Source organism: Leuciscus leuciscus (genome assembly GCF_965113295.1).
Source record: "Leuciscus leuciscus genome assembly, chromosome: 17".
Taxonomy (NCBI): Eukaryota; Metazoa; Chordata; class Actinopteri; order Cypriniformes; family Leuciscidae; genus Leuciscus; species Leuciscus leuciscus.
Window position 1 is genome coordinate 26,566,370 of NC_138741.1, and position 21,066 is coordinate 26,587,435.

Here is a 21,066-nt window from a genome sequence, read left to right on the forward strand (position 1 = left end):
TCAGGGTGTTGCTGCTGTTTTTATTGCTCTGGGCACTCACACACGCACACACACCTCCCCAGGGGAAACTGTCTTCTCAAAATAAGGCTCACTTAGAGTTATTAATACTTATGCCATAGTGTTTCAACTGCAATAACCTCTTTCCCGAGGAGCTTAGCCTTGTTATTGTGCAGCTGGAGCTCTGGAGTGCAATACCAGAATAAACCCCCCCCCCTCTCTCTCTCTCTCTCTCTCTCTCTCTCTCTCTCTCTCTCTCTCTCCCTCTCCCTCTCCCTCTCCCTCTCCCTCTCCCTCTCCCTCTCCCTCTCCCTCTCTCTCTCTCTCTCTCTCTCTCTCTCTCTCTCTCTCTCTCTCTCTCTCTCTCTCTCTCTCTCTCTCTCTCTCTCTCTCAGCGTTAGTCGAGGAAATCTATAAGGCTCAGAGGGAGAGAGACCAGGCTGTGATGGCCAGACTGCGTCTGGCTAACGAGGAGAGGGATGAAGCTTTACTTCGGGCCAAGAAGCTTCAGGAGGCGACGCTGGAGTATGTGTTGTTCAAACCTCTTCCAAAACAGACCCTCAGTTCAGCCTGTCCAACTACATTCATGCTGCTCTAGTCATTTCTGTTCTCTCAAAGGAGATCCTCACATAATGAAAATCTATAATCTCGATTTGCAATTTTCACACGCTCAAGTGGCATCATACTCAAAGTAGGCTGATATCTCGTTAGGCCTTATTTATAAAAAGAAATAAGCATAATGAATTGCTTGTAAATTAGTGTTTTCCCTTTGACTTGAATATTATCTACGTAAAAAAAAAAATACAAACAATTTACACGGACATTTTTGTTATGTGAATGAGGCCCGTTATAAAGCCATGGACTAGTGGTTGGGCTGAGCGGTGTAGCTAAACTATACTGTTTATTTACATTTTTCTGTCAATATTCCATGTCTTCATAAATACACTACCATTCAAAAGTTTGGGGTCATTACAATTTTTCTAAAGAAATTAATATTTTTGTTCAACAAGTACAAATTAAATTGACTGTAAATACTTTTACAGTCAGCATATTAGTATGATTTCTGAAAGATCATGTGACACTGAAGACTGCAGTAATGTGACTGAAAATTCAGCTTTGAATAAATTACATTTTAAAATATATTCAAACAGAAAATATTTTATTTTAATATTTCACAATATTACTGTTTTTACTGTATATTTGTAGCCTGGGTTTCCCCATGCTGCGAATTTATTCACGCTGCTAGGCAGCCTGGACACCATGGTCCAGATTTTCCCCTCAAAAAGGGAACCAATCACAGAACGGGGAGGGAGCAGCAAGACGATGACGATGTCTATGCGACACACCGAAGCAGTTTGTTTATATCTATGGATCCAACATGGCAGCAGGAGACACGAAGTTACCTTTCAATGCAGCCTTAGATAGTGTTCTAAGTAGTTTAGAACGCAAGTTTATTTCGTCGTCTTCCTCGTCGAATTTCTGTTGCTCTACATTCGTCATCTGGTATAATTGAAACGATTGGCTATGAGCTACGTACAGGCGCATTTGATAGACATTCGTAGCGCCCAATAAACGGCTCTGGGCATTCGTAAACCACGCCTCAAATACGAGAAAATGAACATGTGGTTCCCAGACCACGTCTCAGTGAGATGAGGTCTGACGTTAGCCAGGCTAGTATATTTGATCAAATAAATGCAGCCTTGTTCCGCATTAGAAACTTCTTTCAAAAACATAAAAACCCTTTAAAAAAACTTTTGAATGGTAGTGTAAATGCATATAACTTCCATTGATGTATTTGGCTGGCACTAATACACAAAGCGACCTACATTGCATTCAAGGTTAACATTTGATCAGTTCATACATTCCCTGGTAATCGATCCCATGACCTTGGTGTTGCTAGCTCTATGTTTTACTTTTTAAAAGTATTTTTTGAATGGGGACACAAACTATTTTTTAACCAGTTCTGTGAAACTGAAAATCTTATACTGAAAGTAAATGGAACCTCACAAAGCTTTAATTACAATTAAAATGTAGCTATATTATAGTGCTTTCAAATGACAAAATGTGTGGTCTTTTAAGAAATTGAATGGCTGTGAAATCTTTGCAAAATGTTATATTAGCAAAATGAAATAATATTTAATTTATTACAAATATTCAATATATTACCCAGCCCTAGCGCTCATAAAGTCAGTAGAGTTTAAAACATATAAAGTTCAAAACATATAAAACACTAATTTCTCTCTCTTTATCTATTTATCTTCATCTAAGTCATGAAAAGGCATTATATTTGGTGACATTATGATAATACAGAAAAGTAGTACTTTTTTTAACTTTTTTTTTTTTATCGATGATGAATAGATAACTCAAAAACATACATTTTATGATCTGGAAGCGTCTGTGAGGTGATAAACAGAAAGCCTCAGGTTTTGTTTCCACACTTCTTAGTCCAAGTGCCTTAAAGGTTTCTCATCTTTTTTAAAGGCAGTGGATTTAAGAGTTTGAGAAGCACGCGAGGCATGCGGCTTTACCCACCTTTGTTCTTCCTGCTAGAGGACAAGCTGAATGAACAGACAAGGGTTTGAGGAGAAATCCAATATCGACTGGTTTGGAAATATATCAGAGGGGTGTGACATTTCTTAAGAGTCCCCACATCCTAGTACCGGCATGTCAGTCAGAAGTTCCACTGTATAGGAAATCAATCATGTGCTTTAGGCCTGTGGATATTTACCGTTTACTGTCCCGCCTGCTGGGTCCTAATTAATATGATCTTCTTCCTTGTATGTTTAACTGGTGCTGTTGTCAGATAATAGGCCTTTCAAAGCGAATATTGCCCTGTGCCCTCCAGGGGATGGGAGAAATTATATCCTGTTTAAAACCGGTTGTTGTTGTTTTGAAAAATAGCTTCGTAGACATCAGCGAAGAACCTAACAACAGGTATTTAAAAAAATTTTTATTTACAGATAAGTTTGTTCTTTATTGCTTGATGTCCTTTTCAAGGGGTATTCGTCACCTTACACCCTGTTTAATATTTCAGTCTGCCTCATGATTTATTGATAGTTCTCTCAAACGTACCGCAATTATCGAGAGGCATGAAATGCATTTTCCGGATCTCTTCAAAATCTAATTATAAAATCGCGTCCCTCTCTTTGCTGCGTTCGAGGGCTCCATTCTGGCCCCTTTCTCTCAAAAAAAAAAGATAATTGATAGCCAAGTGGAATCCCATTATCTTTTGAGGAATATGGATGCACGTGTTCTAAGCCCTTATTTTCAGAGGTCACTCTTGGGTCCATTGTGTGAATGAGTATGTACCTTTATAATGGATGGAGATCCATGTAATGCCTTTGTAAATGAGTGGAGGGTTGTTGTTTTTTCTGCCTGGTGGCTGATGGGAGAATTCGATTTGCCTCTTAAAGGAGCATCGCACCAGCAGGGCGGATTTCTGCGATTCATCCGCTGTCTTTCTCAATAAATGAATATATAAGTCCAAAAGAGACCCTATGTTTTGTATTTACAATACCGTTCCAAAATGTAGTGTCAGTATGTTTTTCTTTTTTGAGGAATTAATACAAGAATTGATCAAAAGTAACAGTAAAGACATTTATATAATGTTACAAAATATTTCTATTTTAAATAAATGTTCCTTTTAACTTTCTATTCATCAATAATCTTGAATAAAGCTATTATGGTTTCCGAAAAAAAAAAAAATGATTTCAACATCTGTAATAAGAAATGTTTCTTGAGCAGCAAATCATCATATTAGACTGATTTCTGAAGGATCATGTGACACTGAAGACTAGAGTAATGATGCTGAAAATTCAGCTTTGCATCTCAGAGATTTTAAAATATATTCAAATATACAAGAGTTATTTTAAATTAGAATAATATTTAACAATATTACTGCTTTACTTCATTTTCGATCTAATAAATTCAGCCCTGGTGAGCATGAAAAATTATAAAAAATCAGTTAAACAATAAAAAATCTTACCGACCCTAAACTTTTGAACGTAGTGTTTATATACTTCATTTTTTTTATTATGTTTTTAATATTTCTAATTAAATTTCAAATAATATTATACATATTAGATTTTTTATGTTTTGTTTTTTTTTCTCTCAAAATCCTATTTCTTTTTGTTTATTTCCTTTAAAAAAAAGGTGTGATCTCAGACCTTTGGACCCCACTGTATATATTTCATACATTTATTGCAAAACCTCAAGATTTTACTTCCCATGGCATTGATCTACACATTAGCCATGAGCAAACTTTGTGACTGTGCATTTGTTATAGAGGTCCATATGAAAAACCTTCAAAATCATAAATATTTCCAGCAGTTTGTGACCCTGTGTCTCCAGGCATTTGGCTCCATAATTACTGTTGTCTTTGCCTTTATAAAGATGCTCATGGCAGGTGTGGCACAAAAGGTTCAGGCCTAATCCGTCTCTCCGTTTCCCCACACATATGAACAATTGATCCCAATAGTCATATAAAGTAGTAAACATTAATAACTTAACAATTCGCTGTCAGTTTTGAGCAGAATGGGCATAACAGTGGAATAACAGCATGAGCGGGTGGCACTTTTAATATCTCGGAGTGTGTCTTCTGCTTTCATACCAAAACCCACAGAATGCAATTACTGGATTTGGGAAGTGATCTCATTTTGCAGAGTGACATAAAGGAAACTCAAGGAAGCTCACTACATTTCATTTCTCTATTTCTCTCTCTCACGTTTTTCTCTCTCTCTCCATCTCTCTCTAGGCTGGAGAATATTAAACCTGAAGAAAGTGATGTGGTAAGCCTTCCTCACTGGAGAACTTCATCTCTGATTGTTCTGTGTACCCTTTTTGTCCAACTGTCTTAAATGAAAAAACAGCCACAGGAAAGGCTTGTTTTGATGCTTGCTCTGGTTTCTTAATTTTCGGTGCGTCTATTGCACATTAACATGGTTGATATCTTAAATCATGTAGGTTAGGAGTGGGTTCTAGTACTTTTCTAAGCAATCAGACGTATGATTTTTACCTGGCGGACAATGCAATAATCAAATCATACCTTAGACTTGCATTGAAATGTTCTATTGACAGCTGTTTACTGGATGTTAACATCTCTAGTCACTGATGTCTCTTTCGTCGAAAATAATGATTTCAATGAGTGGTTATTGCCATCTATGTTTCTTGTTCAAAGTAGTGAGATTGCAAAACTTTGTTGTAGTTACCAGTCAACCATTGCAATTTCAAGAGTGATTCACTATACCGCATTTAACCCAACTAAAGCCCACTGTATTATATTTAATACACAAATTTCAGAAACACTTTAAAGGGATAGTTCACTTTGAAATAAAATTTTGGTATGTTTTAGCTTACCTCAAGGGCATCCAAGATGTAGGTGTCTTTGTTTCCGCAGTAGTTTCAATTTTGATATTTTTAGGTCAAACCGTTCTTGTCTGTCAGTCATATAATGCAGGTCTATGGTCACTGTCTCAAAGAGCATGCACAGAGAAGTCCAAATTAAAACAATTCCCCATCGTAAGTACACATTGATGGCCTAAGACACGAAACGAGCGGTTTGTGTGAGAAAACGAACAGTATTTATATCGTTTTTACCTCTACACAACCACGTCCAAATGATCTGAGGGCGCGCGCGCTTCCTGGTGTGTTACGTGTGCGCGCGTTCTGGCTTAGTCTGCGCAAGCACCGGAAAGTGTACAAGAGGTAAAAACGATATAAATACTGTTCGTTTTCTCACACAAACCGCTCGTTTCGTGTCTTAGGCCATCAATGTGTACTTACGATGGGGAATTGTTTAATTTGGACTTCTCTGTGCATGCTCTTTGAGGTGGTGACCATAGACCTGCATTATATGACTGACAGACAAGAACGGTTTGACCTAAAAATATTAAAATTTAAACTACTGCGGAAAAAAAGACACCTACATCTTGGATGCCCTTGAGGTAAGCTAAAACATACCAAAATTTTATTTCAAAGTGAACTATCCCTTTAATTCAATTCAATTCACATTTATTTGTATTGCGCTTTTCACAATACACATCATTTCAAAGCAGCTTTACAGAAAATGCATGAGTCCACATTACAATTTAGAGTGATCTTTACTATAAGGTCTCATTTTTTAACATTACTTAATGCATTAACTATAAACTAACAATGAGCAATATATTTTACAGCATTTATTAACCTTTGCTAATGTTAGTTAATGAAAATGTTAATGTTCATGTTTGTTCACAATACATTAGCTAATGATAACAGATACAACTTTGGATACAAAAAATGTCGTAAATGTTGAGATTAATATTAACTAAGATTAATAAATGCTGAAGAAGTATTGTTCATTCTTAGTTCATGGTAACTAATGTAGTTAACTAATGGTAACAAATAAAACCTTATTGTAAAGTGTTACCCAAATTTCTAAGATCTCTTTTTGCTTTTTGCTGTGAAATCTTTACAGATTTTTCTAATGTAAACCTAAGAATAACTTTTAATATTGTTTGTAATATTTCAATATGAACACTTACTGGACTGAAGCAAGCAAGGTTTACTTGATCATCCTACTTGATCTATTATAATTATATTTTAGAAAAATCATCTTAAATGTATTACCCGTGTTTACAGATTGCTGTCGGTTACTGATTCCAAATTACATATAAAAAATTGTAGTTAGTAACTTAATCAAATTACATTACACATTTAAGTTGATATAATCAGACTACTTTTTATTTGTTTTTAGATTACTTTTGCCTAACTCGTTTATCACATTGATTTGAATAGGATAATCTTGTACCATATTAAATAAAACTACAAAGAGAAAGAAAATATATTATTTGATGATCTCTCAATCATCATCGCATATGCATCGATATTGCATTGCATAATCATAAAACTAAGCATTTAAATATAATTTTACTAAGACATATTATTGGGAGATAAAGAGTGACAACTGATATTTATATGCATTTTATTTTGTAAGTAGTCTGCTATACTGATATAAAGATCTCATTGATTTAAAAGCTATCATAATCTTGGTTTTTGACCATATAAATATAACACCAAATCTAGAAAAGTTGGCACAATTGTAAAAATGCAATAGAATCAAGAAGCTGTGATTTGTAATTCCCTTTCAACTTTATTTAACTGACAAAAGTACAAATTAAATTGCCAATGTTTTCACTGAAAAACTTTTTATTGTATTTTGTAAATATAAGCAAATTTTGATTTTGATGGCTGCAAACACACTCAAGTTTGGACAGAGGCATGTTTACCACTGTCACATCACTTTTCCCTTTTAATTACACTTTTTAATCATTTGGGAATTGAGGATACTAATTGTTGCTGTTTTGCAAGTGGATTTTTTGCCCTATCTCTCCTGATACAAGACAGCTGATTAATAGTCCGTGGTCGTCGTTGTCTGATTCTCCTTTTCATGATGGGCCCTACATTTTCAGTAGGAGACAGGCAGTCAAACACATCCACTGTACGGTGTCTACAAAACCACTCTGTTGTAGCATGTGCTGAATGAGGCCTGGCATTGTCTTGCCTCCCAGGAAAGATGTCATCTTGATGGCAGTATATGTCTCTGTACAATTCCAATAAATGCCTCCACGTCAATGGTACCTTCACACACATGCAAGTCACCCATGCCGTTTGAACTGATGTACCCCATACCCCCATGCACCCCATACTCGGCCTGTTTTTCCAAAAACAAGCTGAAAAGTGGACTCATCTGGACCACAGCACACATTTCCACTGCGTTTTGGATCGTCTGAGATGAATTTGGGCCCAGAGAACTCGCCGGCATCTCTGCATTTACTGATGTATAGCTTTCTCCTTGCGTAACAGAGATAGAAGTGGCATCCTTGATTTACATTTACATTTACATTTAGTCATTTAGCAGACGCCTTTATCCAAAGCGACTTACAAATTAGGACTAAATTCAGCGAGTCATCATAAAGAGGCAAAAGCAACAACAACGCAAGAAGTGCTCAAAATACAAAGTTCAGGTATTATTCAGAGTAGCATAAGCCTGATAAGTGATGTTTCGAAGGGAAAGGAAAATGTTTTTTTTTTTTTTTTTTTTTAATTTTTTTTTTATGAGGTTAAGTGCTCACAGAAGAGATTGGTTTTCAGCTGTCTTTTGAATGTTGTCAGGGATTCTGCATTCCGGATGAGGGTGGGGAGAGCGTTCCACCAGCATGGAACTGTGAATGAGAATGTTCTGGAAAGTGATTTTGTGGCTTTCTGTGATGGAACCACGAGACGTCGCTCGTTGACCGATCGTAGGTGTCTGGTAGGGATGTAGACTCGTAGGAGTGAGTGAAAGTAGGAGGGAGCTGAGCCTGTGATAGTTCTGTAAGCAAGCGTCAGTGCCTTGAACTTGATGCGAGCAGCGAGAGGTAGCCAGTGCAGAGAGATGAACAGAGGAGTGACGTGGGCCCTCTTGGGCTCGTTGAAGACAAGACGAGCTGCAGCATTCTGGATCATCTGTAGGGGTTTGGTTGCACATGCTGGAAGTCCAGCCAGAAGAGCATTGCAGGGCCTGGACGATAAGTTGTGTTGCATGCTCAGTTAGGAAAGGCCTGATCTTCCTGATGTTGTGCAGTGCAAACCTGCATGATCGAGCTGTCTTTGAAATGTGATCTGTGAAGGTCAGCTGGTCATCAAACGTTACTCCAAGATTTCTGACCGATCTTGATGGGGTGATTAATGATGACTCTAGCTGGACGGTGAAGTCGTGCTGTAGAGACGGATTGGCAGGGAGGACGAGAAGCTCAGTCTTTGCCAGGTTGAGCTGCAGGTGATGTTCCTTCATCCATGTGGAGATGTCCGCCAGACAGCTTGAGACCCGTGCAGCTACTGTGGGATCATCTGGTTGAAAGGAGAGGAAGAGCTGCGTGTCATCAGCATAGCAGTGGTAGGAAAAACCGTGTGCCTGTATGATGTGTCCCAGTGAAGTGGTGTAGATGGAGAAGAGGAGGGGACCAAGAACTGAACCCTGGGGAACACCTATGGTCAGCTGATGTGCTCTGGATACCTCACCTCTCCATGCGACCTTGAAGGACCTACCTGTGAGATAGGACTCAAACCAGTGGAGTGAAGTTCCTGTGATGCCCAGTGATGAGAGGGTGGACATAAGGATCTGATGATTCACCGTGTCGAAGGCGGCAGACAGATCCAGGAGAATGAGGACTGAAGATTTGGAAGCAGCTTTTGCGATCCGTAGGGCTTCTGTGACTGACAGTAATGCAGTCTCAGTTGAATGTCCTTTCTTGAAGCCAGATTGGTTGACATCCAGCTGGTTGTTTAGAGACAAGAAGGATGTTAGTTGGTTGAAGACAGCTCTTTCAAGTGTCTTCGCAATGAATGGTAGGAGAGAGATAGGTCTGTAATTCTCTACAAATGATGTGTTTAGCGTTGGTTTTTTGAGCAGTGGAGTAACCCGAGCCTGCTTGAATGCTGTAGGGAAGGTGCCAGTATGGATGGATGAGTTGATGATGTGTGTGAGTGATGGTAGAAGTGTGGGAGAGATGGCTTGTAGAAGGTGTGAGGGGATGGGGTCAAGCGGGCAGGTGGTAGGGTGACTGGAGAGGAGAAGTGTAGATACTTCTTCCTCGGTTAGCGAAGAAAAGGAGGACAGAGGGGTATTGGCTGTGGAAGGGGTCGGTCTGGGTTCCTGTGTGTGTGGAGCTGAGAACTGACTGCTGATAGCTGTTGTTTTGTTGGTGAAGAAGTGCGCAAAATCGTCAGCAGTTAAGGAGGAGGCGGGTGGTGGTGGAGGTGGACAGAGGAGAGAGTTGAATGTCTTGAAGAGTAATCGTGTGTTGGAGGAGCTGTTGATCTTGTTGTGGAAGTATGAAGATTTTGCAGCATGAACATCAACAGAAAAGGAGGAGAGGACTGTAGAAGACTGTGTTAAGTGACAACAGTTTTCCAAAGTACTCCTCTGCATATGTGGCTATATTTAACAGAGTAGCATGATGGTTTCTCATGCAATGCCAGGCTCAAAGGTCACGCACATTCAATGGAGGTCTCTTGCTTTGCCCTGCACAGACTGAGATTTCTCTGGATTTCCTGAATCTTTTCACAATATTATCTATGGTAGATGGTGAAAGACTTTCGACTCTCATGATATGTGGCACTCGTTCAGTTCACCTACTTATTGTGGTCTGTTTCAAAAGAGTTTAACTTGGATATTCACTTTTTTGGAGTGTGTAGCAGCCATCAAAATAAAAATGTGTTGTCAAAATATAATGTGTTGAAAAATGAAGTTGTTCAGTGAAAACATTGGAAATCATTTGTAGCGGGTATTAACTCACTATCGGACCAGAAAAATGAAATCAGAAGACTGCACAGTACGTAAAAGGAGGTAGTGGTGGTACTGAGTAACAGGCAGAGACAAAAGGTAAGTTGAACCAATAACACTTTACTTTTAGTTCAGTGATTTTCTTTAGTGTTATTTTTTTTCAATCACATAAACAAGGTACAATATAAAAAACAAACAAAAATAAGACAAATAACTATACCCTGGGTGCACCCTCTGAATAAATTTTCATATCAGTAATCACAATCCCAATCAATGTATTCAATGGAACACAAATTGGAGAAAACAATCAGCAGTGGTTTTACATTTAACCCACTGAATTCAGTACTTCAAGTTCAAATGAAATATCAACTGGAATTTTGATCAGTCTTAAACTCTCAATTGGGCTCTTGAGATGTTTCAGTCCCAACAAAAAAAAAATATATATATCAGTCTCTGTAAATAGGTTCTTTTACTTATCTCAGGAAGAAATAATAGAACTGAAAACGGTCCTTTCCTCTAAGTTCGTGATCCTTTCAGAATCGAAGTGGGAGGCTCGCCATCAATTAAGGAAATCCATCTTGAACAAAAAACATTCACACAGAAAAAAACCTGGCCTGATCACAGGCCAGAATATGCATTCAATATTGTATCTCAATAATGAGTTACATTTAAATATAACACAGAAAACAAATACAATACATACATGAATACCATCATCATAGTAAATGACATTATATTCAATTACCTGTTCATTCACGTCTTTCTTTTTTTTTCACAGGCACGCGCACTCAAAATGGCGTCAGTGGTGAACACTTAATACACCATGCGGTCTGACACAACCACACTGCAAATAAACAATCCAACCCATATAACATCACAATATAACCCAATTTTGTCTCATATGCATAAAACAAATAAACCATTATCACATCCAATGTGTTGTCATTCGTTTTTTGTTTTTGTTTTAGGCTAATTATAACATTTGGTAAACTCACCGAGTCAAAATGTAACCTCTGAAATGCCCGATCTGCACAATCACACTGGATCCTCTATCTCGTGGTTGTTGTTGTTTTTTTAAAACTTTGAACAGTTTAAGGAACATATGTTTCTATTTTTTTCCACTCTCGCGTCAGATCACATTTCTCCGTCACTCTGCATCTGCTTTCTAACATGATCTGCGCGACGCGATCAGTAAGCAAGGAGGCGGGGCTAACAACCCAGCGCTCTGATTTGTTGTTACTCACTTCTGAACTCCAATGAAATAAACATATATTTATATAGATGTATTTTATGTAGTGTTTCACATATGTGAATAATCATATTATATTCAAGCAGCATACAAATAAATAATATTTGTAAATCTTATTTAACCAGGGTTACACTTTCCCCCCCTGAAATCATGCAAGTCCCTTTGCATGCTCTGAGTGGCTGATTAGTTACTACATTGGGTGAACCGTCAGGTAAAATGGAAAGGGAACCTGGATTTTCAACACCATTGAGGGAGCTAACAAGGGCAGTGTTTAACCCCTGAAACAAGGATTGAACAACATAAGCCAGGGGATTTCCAAGCTGAAAGTATTTAAGTCTCTCAGGTTCCTCTCTCTGCCTACTAGAGCGTCTGAGTGGAATATCCGAATTATGCCCCTCAGTTTCTGACTGTTGTTCTCTCCCTTCAACAGGAACATCTGAGATTTCAGCAACGTTTGTCACTTCAACTTCATCTTCACTTCGAACAGGTAGGTCTTTTTCTGTTTCAGTTGGGTCTTTATCAGATATATTACTTGCTTCAGGGACTCCTAAAACATCAATAGGTGAGTCGTCAACTGGAGTATCAACAGGTAAGTATTTGTCTGGAGCATCAACAGGTGAGTGTTCAACTAGACAATCAACATCTGGTGGTTCTTGGATAGTTGAGTCTGCATCAGAAGAAATATCCTCAGTTTCCTTTGATCTACAGTTATCATGGATTGTAGAGAACCTTACTGTTTCCACAACTGGAAAAGCATTATACCTTCCAGTAAAATCTTCATCCTCTGAGTCCGCGAATGAGTCATCATCATCAGGTGGTGGATTACCAGGGTTCTGACGCGTTCTGGGTTTAGAAGTAGGTTTGGTCAAGGTAGGGCTTGAGATTTCTGGTACTGGCAAAAACCCGCAAGGGAGCAGAAGGTCTCTGTGAAGCACCCGAAGAGGACCATCCTTGTTCTCAGGACGGACTGTGTAGACTGGCAAGTCAGCTGCTCGCTTTACTACTACATACACCTCGGACTCCCACTTGTCTGCTAATTTGTGCTTACCACGCAGCCGAACATTTCTCACCAACACTCGATCATTGACTTCCAAGGAGGAATTTGTCACATGTTTGTCAAACCTGGTTTTGTTCCGCTCTGCACTCTTTAATGCTCTACGGGAGGCAAGCGAATAGCTTTCTTCTAGATGAGACCTTAGATGCTTGACATATTCAGAATGGGATTTTTGTGGACTGTCTTTATATGGCAACCCAAAGGCAAGGTCAACAGGCAACCGAGGCTGGCGTCCAAACATCAATTCATAGGGGGTAAACCCGGTAACTTCGTGCTTCGTGCAGTTATATGCATGAACTAATGGCTTGACGAAATCTTTCCAATGGGTTTTGTCCTTCTCTTCTAATGTGCCAAGCATATTCAGCAGGGTCCTGTTGAAGCGTTCCACAGGATTTCCCCTAGGATGGTAAGGCGTTGTTCTAATTTTCTTAATTCCTGATATCTCACAAAGTTCTTTGATTGTGCGCGACTCAAAATCTGGGCCCTGATCACTATGAAGTCGTTCGGGAAACCCATAGTGCACAATTAAGTTTTCCCAAAGACACTTTGCTACTGTCCTCGCCTTTTGATTTGGGGTAGGGACTGCCACAGCATACTTAGTGAAAAAATCTGTGATCACTAAGATGTCTCTCGTATTGCTTCTGTCTGGTTCTAATGAAAGGAAATCCATACAAACTAATTGTAATGGTCTGGTGGCCTGGATGTTGACCAAGGGTGCAGCTTTTTGAGGTAAGGACTTCCTTCGCACACACCGACCACAAGTCCTGATCTTCTGTTCCACTTCAGAAGCCATTTTCGGCCAGTAGAACCGGGACCTGACCAGATCCAAAGTTCTCTCCATCCCCATGTGACCCATGTGGTCATGTAAACTGCTCATCACAGAGGATCTTAGTTCTTCAGGGAGCACTAACTGGTAAATGGTGGAATCCTTGTCTTTCCGTCTCCTGTAAAGTACTCCGTCCTTTAACTCAAAGCGGTCCCACTCTTTTAAGAAATAGGGAAGACCAGGAAGTTCCTTCCTTACTGTTGGTGAGGGTTTTTCTCCCAACTCCAAATGCAAAATCACCTCTCGAAGAACTGGATCGGCTCTTTGTTTGTCATAGAGGTCTTTTGAAAGGTGAGGTATAAGAGGTAAACAATCAGAACTACCCTCTTGTTCATAACAGTCGGGAACAGCATCGGGACATATTGCAAGGGAGCTTACGAGAGCAATGCCTGGGCCAACATCAGCTGACTGCCTAACCAAGTGCTTCTCATAGATAGCCTGGACTACATCATCCGGGGTACTGACAGAATCTTCAGTGTTTGTAAGCTGATGCTGCATGAACTGTTGGATCCTTTCGTGCTCCTTTTGGGACAAGGGATTTTCTGGAAAAGGCTCTTGAGGTCGCCTTGAAAGGCTATCCGCGTCGATGTTCAGCTTGCCTGCTCTGTACTGCAACTTGAATGAAAAAGTGGAAAGAGCTGCAAGCCACCGATAACTTGTAGCATCCAATCTTGCAGTGGTAAGAACATGCGTGAGAGGGTTGCTATCTGTAATGACAGTGAATGGACTGCCATAAAGGTAATCGCTAAACTTTTCTGTTACTGCCCATTTGAGAGCAAGGAATTCAAGTTTGTGAGCGGGATACCTTGACTCACTGTGCGACAGCCCTCTGCTCGCAAATGCAATTGCACGCATCTGCCCACCTTGTTCTTGATACAGGGCAGCTCCCAACCCTTTGATGCTGGCGTCTGTATGGAGAAAGTAGGGGAGTTTGGGATCAGCATAACCCAGGACAGGTGCGCTAGTTAGCTTTCCGATAATGGACTGAAAAGCTTCCTCACATAGGGGTGTCCAACGACTCCCAAAGGGCTCCTTAGGATTGTAGTACTGACCCTTTTTGTCACTCTTTTTTCCACTTTTCCTTAATGGTGGATATCCAGACGTAAGATCATTGAGTGGTTTTACAATTCTCGAATAATCCTTAATGAACCGGCGATAGTAGCCGGAAAAGCCCAAAAATGACCTCAACTCTTTTAGGTTCTGGGGACTCGGCCAGGTTTTTAAAGCTTGTATCTTTTCGGGATCTGTCTCAACTCCATGCTCCGACACAATGTGTCCTAGATAGCGAACTGAGGTTTGGAAAAATTTACATTTCTCCAAAGAAAGTTTCAGTCCGTACTCTTTGAGGCGAGATAGAACATTTAATAGCCGTCTCTCATGCTCCTCTGGAGTGTCAGAGAATATTATCAGGTCGTCCAAAAAGACCAGCACTTCCTTCAGATTAATGTCCCCCATACACTTCTCCATCAATCTTTGGAAAGTACTTGGTGCGTTGGTGACACCTTGGGGCATACGATTGAATTCCCAAAACCCCAATGGGCAGACAAAGGCAGTTTTGGGTTTGTCAGACTCCTCAACTTCTATCTGATAATATCCCGATTTCAAATCTAGTACGGAAAACCATTTAGAACCGGTCAGAGCAGAAAAAGTTTCCTCAAGATTGGGGAGTGCATACGCATCCTTCACTGTCTGGAGGTTTAACTTCCTATAATCAATACACAGCCGTATATCTCCGTTTTTCTTTCTCACCACCACTATGGGTGAGGAAAAGGGTGACTCGGACTCTTGTATGACTCCACTTGCTAGAAGGTCACGTAGATGCTTGCGGACCGCCTCAACATCTTGTGGGTGGATTGGCCGTGCTCTGTGTTTAAAAGGGGTCTCATTGTTCAGAGTTATGCGATGTTTTACCTTCTGGGTGTGCCCAAAGTCTAAGTCGTGCTGACTGAAAACTTCTGGCATTTCTCTGAGCTTTTTAGTGATACGGTCCTTCCATTCCTGTGGTAATGGGGACTCACCAAAATTTAAGGTGAAATTGAGCTCCTGAGCAGGTAGGTGCTTATCTACAGAGGTGTTTGGAGGAGGAAGTACTGATTTGATCGCATGGAGTTCTGCTACTATACACCTTGGTGGGATAGCTATATCATGTTCGGTTTCATTTGTGAGGACCACTGGTAAATGGTAAGGCCGAGTTTTAGAGAGGGTGAGTAGGCAGCGTTTCACAAATACTCCACCAGGCAAAGATGAGTTAGATGGATGGTCCACCACAACACACTTTTCAGCTCCACAGGGCACTGCAACGGAACCTTCCACAACTACTGTCTGACCTGCAGCCATGACCTCAGGCACTTTACTTTTCAACCGCACATGACCCAGAATACCATTTGTGTTTTGTTTCCATCTTGTTTCAAGTGTCTTCAAAACCACTCTGTAACCAAATGAAGCTGGTTGGTATGTTGGGGAATTCGCATTTGAATGTTGTTCATAGAGAACATCCAAGGTGTTTGTGCCTATTAAAACCAAGGGTTGATTGTGAGATTTCACATCAGGTACTACTAGGGCTACGGTAGGCACCTCAACACTCGCACCCAGAAACTCCTCAGGAAAGGTAATGTCTACTTCTATATAGCCTTCATATGGGACAGACAGACCATTGGCGCATTCTACTTCCAAGATGTCATTGATGGAGTTAATGGGGTACTCTGAGAGATGCTGCTCATAAAAGGACTTGGGGACGGTTGTGACTTGTGACCCAGTATCCAATAAACAATGACACTTTTCACCGGCTATGCTGACCTTCGCAATGCACCTAGCACCGACTAAACCTTTTGGCAGGCTAGAACTTTGCTTACTAGAAGATTGACATTTGTTTGAAACATGTTTAGTAGTGGGACGATTTGCTTTAACTTCAGCCCCTGTCTGTCCCACAACAAGAGCTGGCTCTAGTTTAAATCAGGATTGGCGGTGGGGTTCTGAGCATCCCACTGAAGCTGTTTCTCTTTTAGGAGCTTACGTTTGTTAGTGACAAGTGCAGGGTTAGGTTCAGAAGTGCAAGAAGATGCAACGTGGCCATCCTCGCCACATTTAAAACAGTACCATGGTCTCGGCCTGCCTGTTGGTTTCTTATTGGCTGGATTTGCACTCACATTGCCAGCAGTTCCTATCTTCAGTTTGCACTGTTTGTCTACTGCTTCTTGCGGTAGGAATTTCTTCTGGGTTTTTGGCTTGGTCATAAGATTGGCTAACTGACTTTGTAGCTTAGCAATCTGTTTCTTGAGCTCCTGTGTTTCAGTTGCAAGTGAAACCACTCCCGGAGCTTCCCTTTGCTCAAGTTCTGCTGAGACCCACGTTCTTTGGGAATGCATCAGAGCTCTCTGTTTAGAAGACCCAAGATGCTGCTTCATACGAGTGACCTTTGCTGTATGTTTGTCTTCTTCTGTGCGTAGCATGAGCAGAAACTGCGCAAAAGAAGGAGGACGGTTGCGCTTCTGCTCTAGCTGCAGATCAGTAATCAATTCATTATCCCAGCAACCTCTACAAAACTGCTTGAGGAGGTGCCGGTCTGCCTCTTCAGGAGTTATTCCACCTCTTTTGATAGTCGCCCTCAAAGCTGTCTGCAATCTATAAAGGTAAGCGGATGGTTTCTCACCGGCATCCTGTAGGGTATTCATAAATCTCGCAAGGAGCTCATCCCCATCTTCAACAATGCCAAAAGCAGAATCTAGCAACTGAAGGTAAGCTGAGGATGGAGCTTCAGGGCTTAGATGCTTTATGACATCGGCTGCAGGTGGCAAAAGACTGTCCACTATCTTCCTGGACACATGCAGATCAGATAAGCCAGGGTCTTTCAAAACAAGCTCAACACTGGAGCGCCAAGTGTCATAATCAACCTCATTTCCAGGTCTAGGACATTTACCGGAGAACACCCTGAGCCTTGCCTGTACAGGCCCTTGGGCAGCCACTTCACCACTCCTCACAACGTGTTCAACAATGAATTTCTGAACTTCAGGTGGATTTAGTATCTGTTGAGAGGTAAAGAGAGGTGGGGCATTCGATTTAATAGGCGTGGGCCGTGACTGTGGTTCATCTACCTGACTTGGTTTAACAGGTGCTGCTCCAACACACTCGCCAGGGAGTTTTTGGGGTGATTGCCCATTAGGGTTTCCATCTCCAGCCTCAAGATCAGTGGATGCTGGTGTGAGTTCTGCGCTCATTTGAGAAAGCATTTGGCTCAACACTGCTTCAAAATTGGTTCCACTCAGTTTAGCTATTTCTTTCAGTCCTTCAAGGTAAGATTGAGTGACACTACTGCCCAATTGCTGTGTAAAGACACTAGATAATGCCCTCACGTGGTAAGTGATACCTGGATCACTGGACAGCTGGTGAGTAAAGGGTAGCTGGGGTTCTAGCATTTCCAAGGCTTGACCACTGTTATATTCAATTATTGTGCTCTGGTAAAATTCTGATTGTTTGTCACTAATGGAAATGGTTCTGGCAAAAGAACCATAGCTTTTCAAGATGTCAATTAACTCATCATCACTCTCGGTTTTAGTCAAGCCACTAACAATCACAGAGTTTGGAACCTTAATACCCTCTGCCTCAACGATCTCCATTTTTGTTTGTGAAGGATCAAAAGATGCAAATTTAATCTCAACTGTTAATACTCAGCAACAGCGCCACCTCCTGGCTGGCTCGCCACATTTGTAGCGGGTATTAACTCACTATCGGACCAGAAAAATGAAATCAGAAGACTGCACAGTACGTAAAAGGAGGTAGTGGTGGTACTGAGTAACAGGCAGAGACAAAAGGTAAGTTGAACCAATAACACTTTACTTTTAGTTCAGTGATTTTCTTTAGTGTTATTTTTTTTCAATCACATAAACAAGGTACAATATAAAAAACAAACAAAAATAAGACAAATAACTATACCCTGGGTGCACCCTCTGAATAAATTTTCATATCAGTAATCACAATCCCAATCAATGTATTCAATGGAACACAAATTGGAGAAAACAATCAGCAGTGGTTTTACATTTAACCCACTGAATTCAGTACTTCAAGTTCAAATGAAATATCAACTGGAATTTTGATCAGTCTTAAACTCTCAATTGGGCTCTTGAGATGTTTCAGTCCCAACAAAAAAAAAATATATATATCAGTCTCTGTAAATAGGTTCTTTTACTTATCTCAGGAAGAAATAATAGAACTGAAAACGGTCCTTTCCTCTAAGTTCGTGATCCTTTCAGAATCGAAGTGGGAGGCTCGCCATCAATTAAGGAAATCCATCTTGAACAAAAAACATTCACACAGAAAAAAACCTGGCCTGATCACAGGCCAGAATATGCATTCAATATTGTATCTCAATAATGAGTTACATTTAAATATAACACAGAAAACAAATACAATACATACATGAATACCATCATCATAGTAAATGACATTATATTCAATTACCTGTTCATTCACGTCTTTCTTTTTTTTTCACAGGCACGCGCACTCAAAATGGCGTCAGTGGTGAACACTTAATACACCATGCGGTCTGACACAACCACACTGCAAATAAACAATCCAACCCATATAACATCACAATATAACCCAATTTTGTCTCATATGCATAAAACAAATAAACCATTATCACATCCAATGTGTTGTCATTCGTTTTTTGTTTTTGTTTTAGGCTAATTATAACATTTGGTAAACTCACCGAGTCAAAATGTAACCTCTGAAATGCCCGATCTGCACAATCACACTGGATCCTCTATCTCGTGGTTGTTGTTGTTTTTTTAAAACTTTGAACAGTTTAAGGAACATATGTTTCTATTTTTTTCCACTCTCGCGTCAGATCACATTTCTCCGTCACTCTGCATCTGCTTTCTAACATGATCTGCGCGACGCGATCAGTAAGCAAGGAGGCGGGGCTAACAACCCAGCGCTCTGATTTGTTGTTACTCACTTCTGAACTCCAATGAAATAAACATATATTTATATAGATGTATTTTATGTAGTGTTTCACATATGTGAATAATCATATTATATTCAAGCAGCATACAAATAAATAATATTTGTAAATCTTATTTAACCAGGGTTACACTTTTCTTTGTACTTTTCTCAGTTAAATAGAGTTGAAAGAGAATTAACAAATCACAGATTCTTGCATGTTACATAATATCCCAACTTTTCTTGATTTGGGGTTGTATTAACAACCGCACCAAATTGCAAATCTTTGCTCATTTCGGACCTCTGAATAAAATCGATGTTCAGGTATGATCTCCATATTCTCTCAATATCACACTCAAAGATTGATGTATCAAATATAACACTCAAAAAAAAAAAATATTTTTAGAATTTGTCTAAAGGTTTAATTAACTGTTCCAACCACTCAGAAGAGCTTTGCATCATGACAGAGAGTTTTGCACATGCAAACACCACTCCTGAAAATGACTAGCCATAATTCAGCTGTTAATCAGAGATGCTAGAAACACGATTCAAATGCCAATGCCAGTGATAATTAATATTGACTAATTCTTAATACATGATCAAATGCTATTTCCCTGATGAACTGTGGTTTTATTTGTATGTTCTGGTCAGGACCTGGAAGAGCTGTTGAACAGGGTTAACAGCGCGGACTCTGCCCTCGCTATCGAGCAGAGCGGGGCGGCCATCATCGAGCAGATCCAGAGAGCCAGAGAGCGTCGCTCCCAGATCACCTCAGAGGAGATGAAAGCCGTCATAGAGGAAAGAGACACTGCTATAACCAGGGTACAAACCTACGACACACACATGCACTCCACAAAGGGTCAATCCTAACCCACACCAGCCCTAAACACTCCACTCACAGTAGTTGTGTACCAAGCCAGAAACCTTTACACCATAGAAAAAAATCAAATACGACTCTCTAAATATTGACTATCTCTCCTCCTCCTGCGATTGAACTCCTCTGCGAGATGACTTTGATTATTGGTCTATTAAAGCACATACATCTGTGTTTATTCACAGATCCTGCACTGATTTAAGAATCAACACACCAGCTACCTAATTCACATGTAGGGACAAATATTGCTGCATAACCTCAAATATTTGGTATATCGTTCCTACACACATAATTCAATCAAATGAAAACAAACAAGCAGGTAGCTAAATATTGACATCCAGATATTCAGCTTCATCATAGAGTTCAAGTGTGGGGCAGTGGATGTATTTGCTGGGATTTCTTTGTTGATAAATATTGCCTACGTTTCATAATTGGTGTTATATAATGTGCTTGATTTCATTATTTGGACACGGAATTGTATCTAACGGTCATTCCCGGTGTTGTTTTGGGTCAGTGGGTACTGTGTGTTGTAACTTTTATCAGGTGTGATGGTACAGGTCATCGAGGCCTTTCTGACTATTGGATTTCCCAGACTTGTGACACTCAGAAATGAACAGTGTTCCAGACTGGTAATTTACTGTAATCAGTTTTATTGGATATGAGGTGGATTTTTGGAAAGTGATACAACACTCTTTTATATTGCCAAAAATAAGGGGGATTCTGGCAATAAAAGTGGAATTTCTGCAATGAAATGTAGTGTAAATAAAAGCATATAGAGTAAAGATGAAAACTCTTTGTGTGATTGTAAATTCATCTGTGTAGGTGG

At 40.0% G+C, this 21,066-nt stretch overlaps 2 protein-coding genes across 4 annotated transcripts in view; one reads left to right on the forward strand and one right to left on the reverse strand.

The window, feature by feature from the left end:
- mipol1 (mirror-image polydactyly 1) overlaps nt 1-21,066 on the forward strand; it is a 99,809-nt gene that overhangs the window by 44,881 nt on the left and 33,862 nt on the right. For all 3 annotated transcript variants that reach the window (XM_082142341.1, XM_082142339.1, XM_082142340.1), the window contains exons 8-10: nt 393-522; nt 4,751-4,784; nt 20,018-20,188. In XM_082142341.1, coding sequence (XP_081998467.1) covers nt 393-522; nt 4,751-4,784; nt 20,018-20,188 — 335 coding nt within the window. The remainder of the gene's footprint in view (nt 1-392; nt 523-4,750; nt 4,785-20,017; nt 20,189-21,066) is intronic.
- On the reverse strand, nt 7,863-9,946 carry LOC309478977 (uncharacterized protein; the record flags this gene model as incomplete). Its single annotated transcript, XM_082142822.1, has 2 exons — nt 7,863-8,865; nt 9,064-9,946. The coding sequence occupies 2 exons, from the start codon at nt 9,944-9,946 to the stop codon at nt 8,105-8,107; spliced, it is 1,644 nt and encodes a 547-aa protein (XP_081998948.1). The 3' UTR covers nt 7,863-8,104.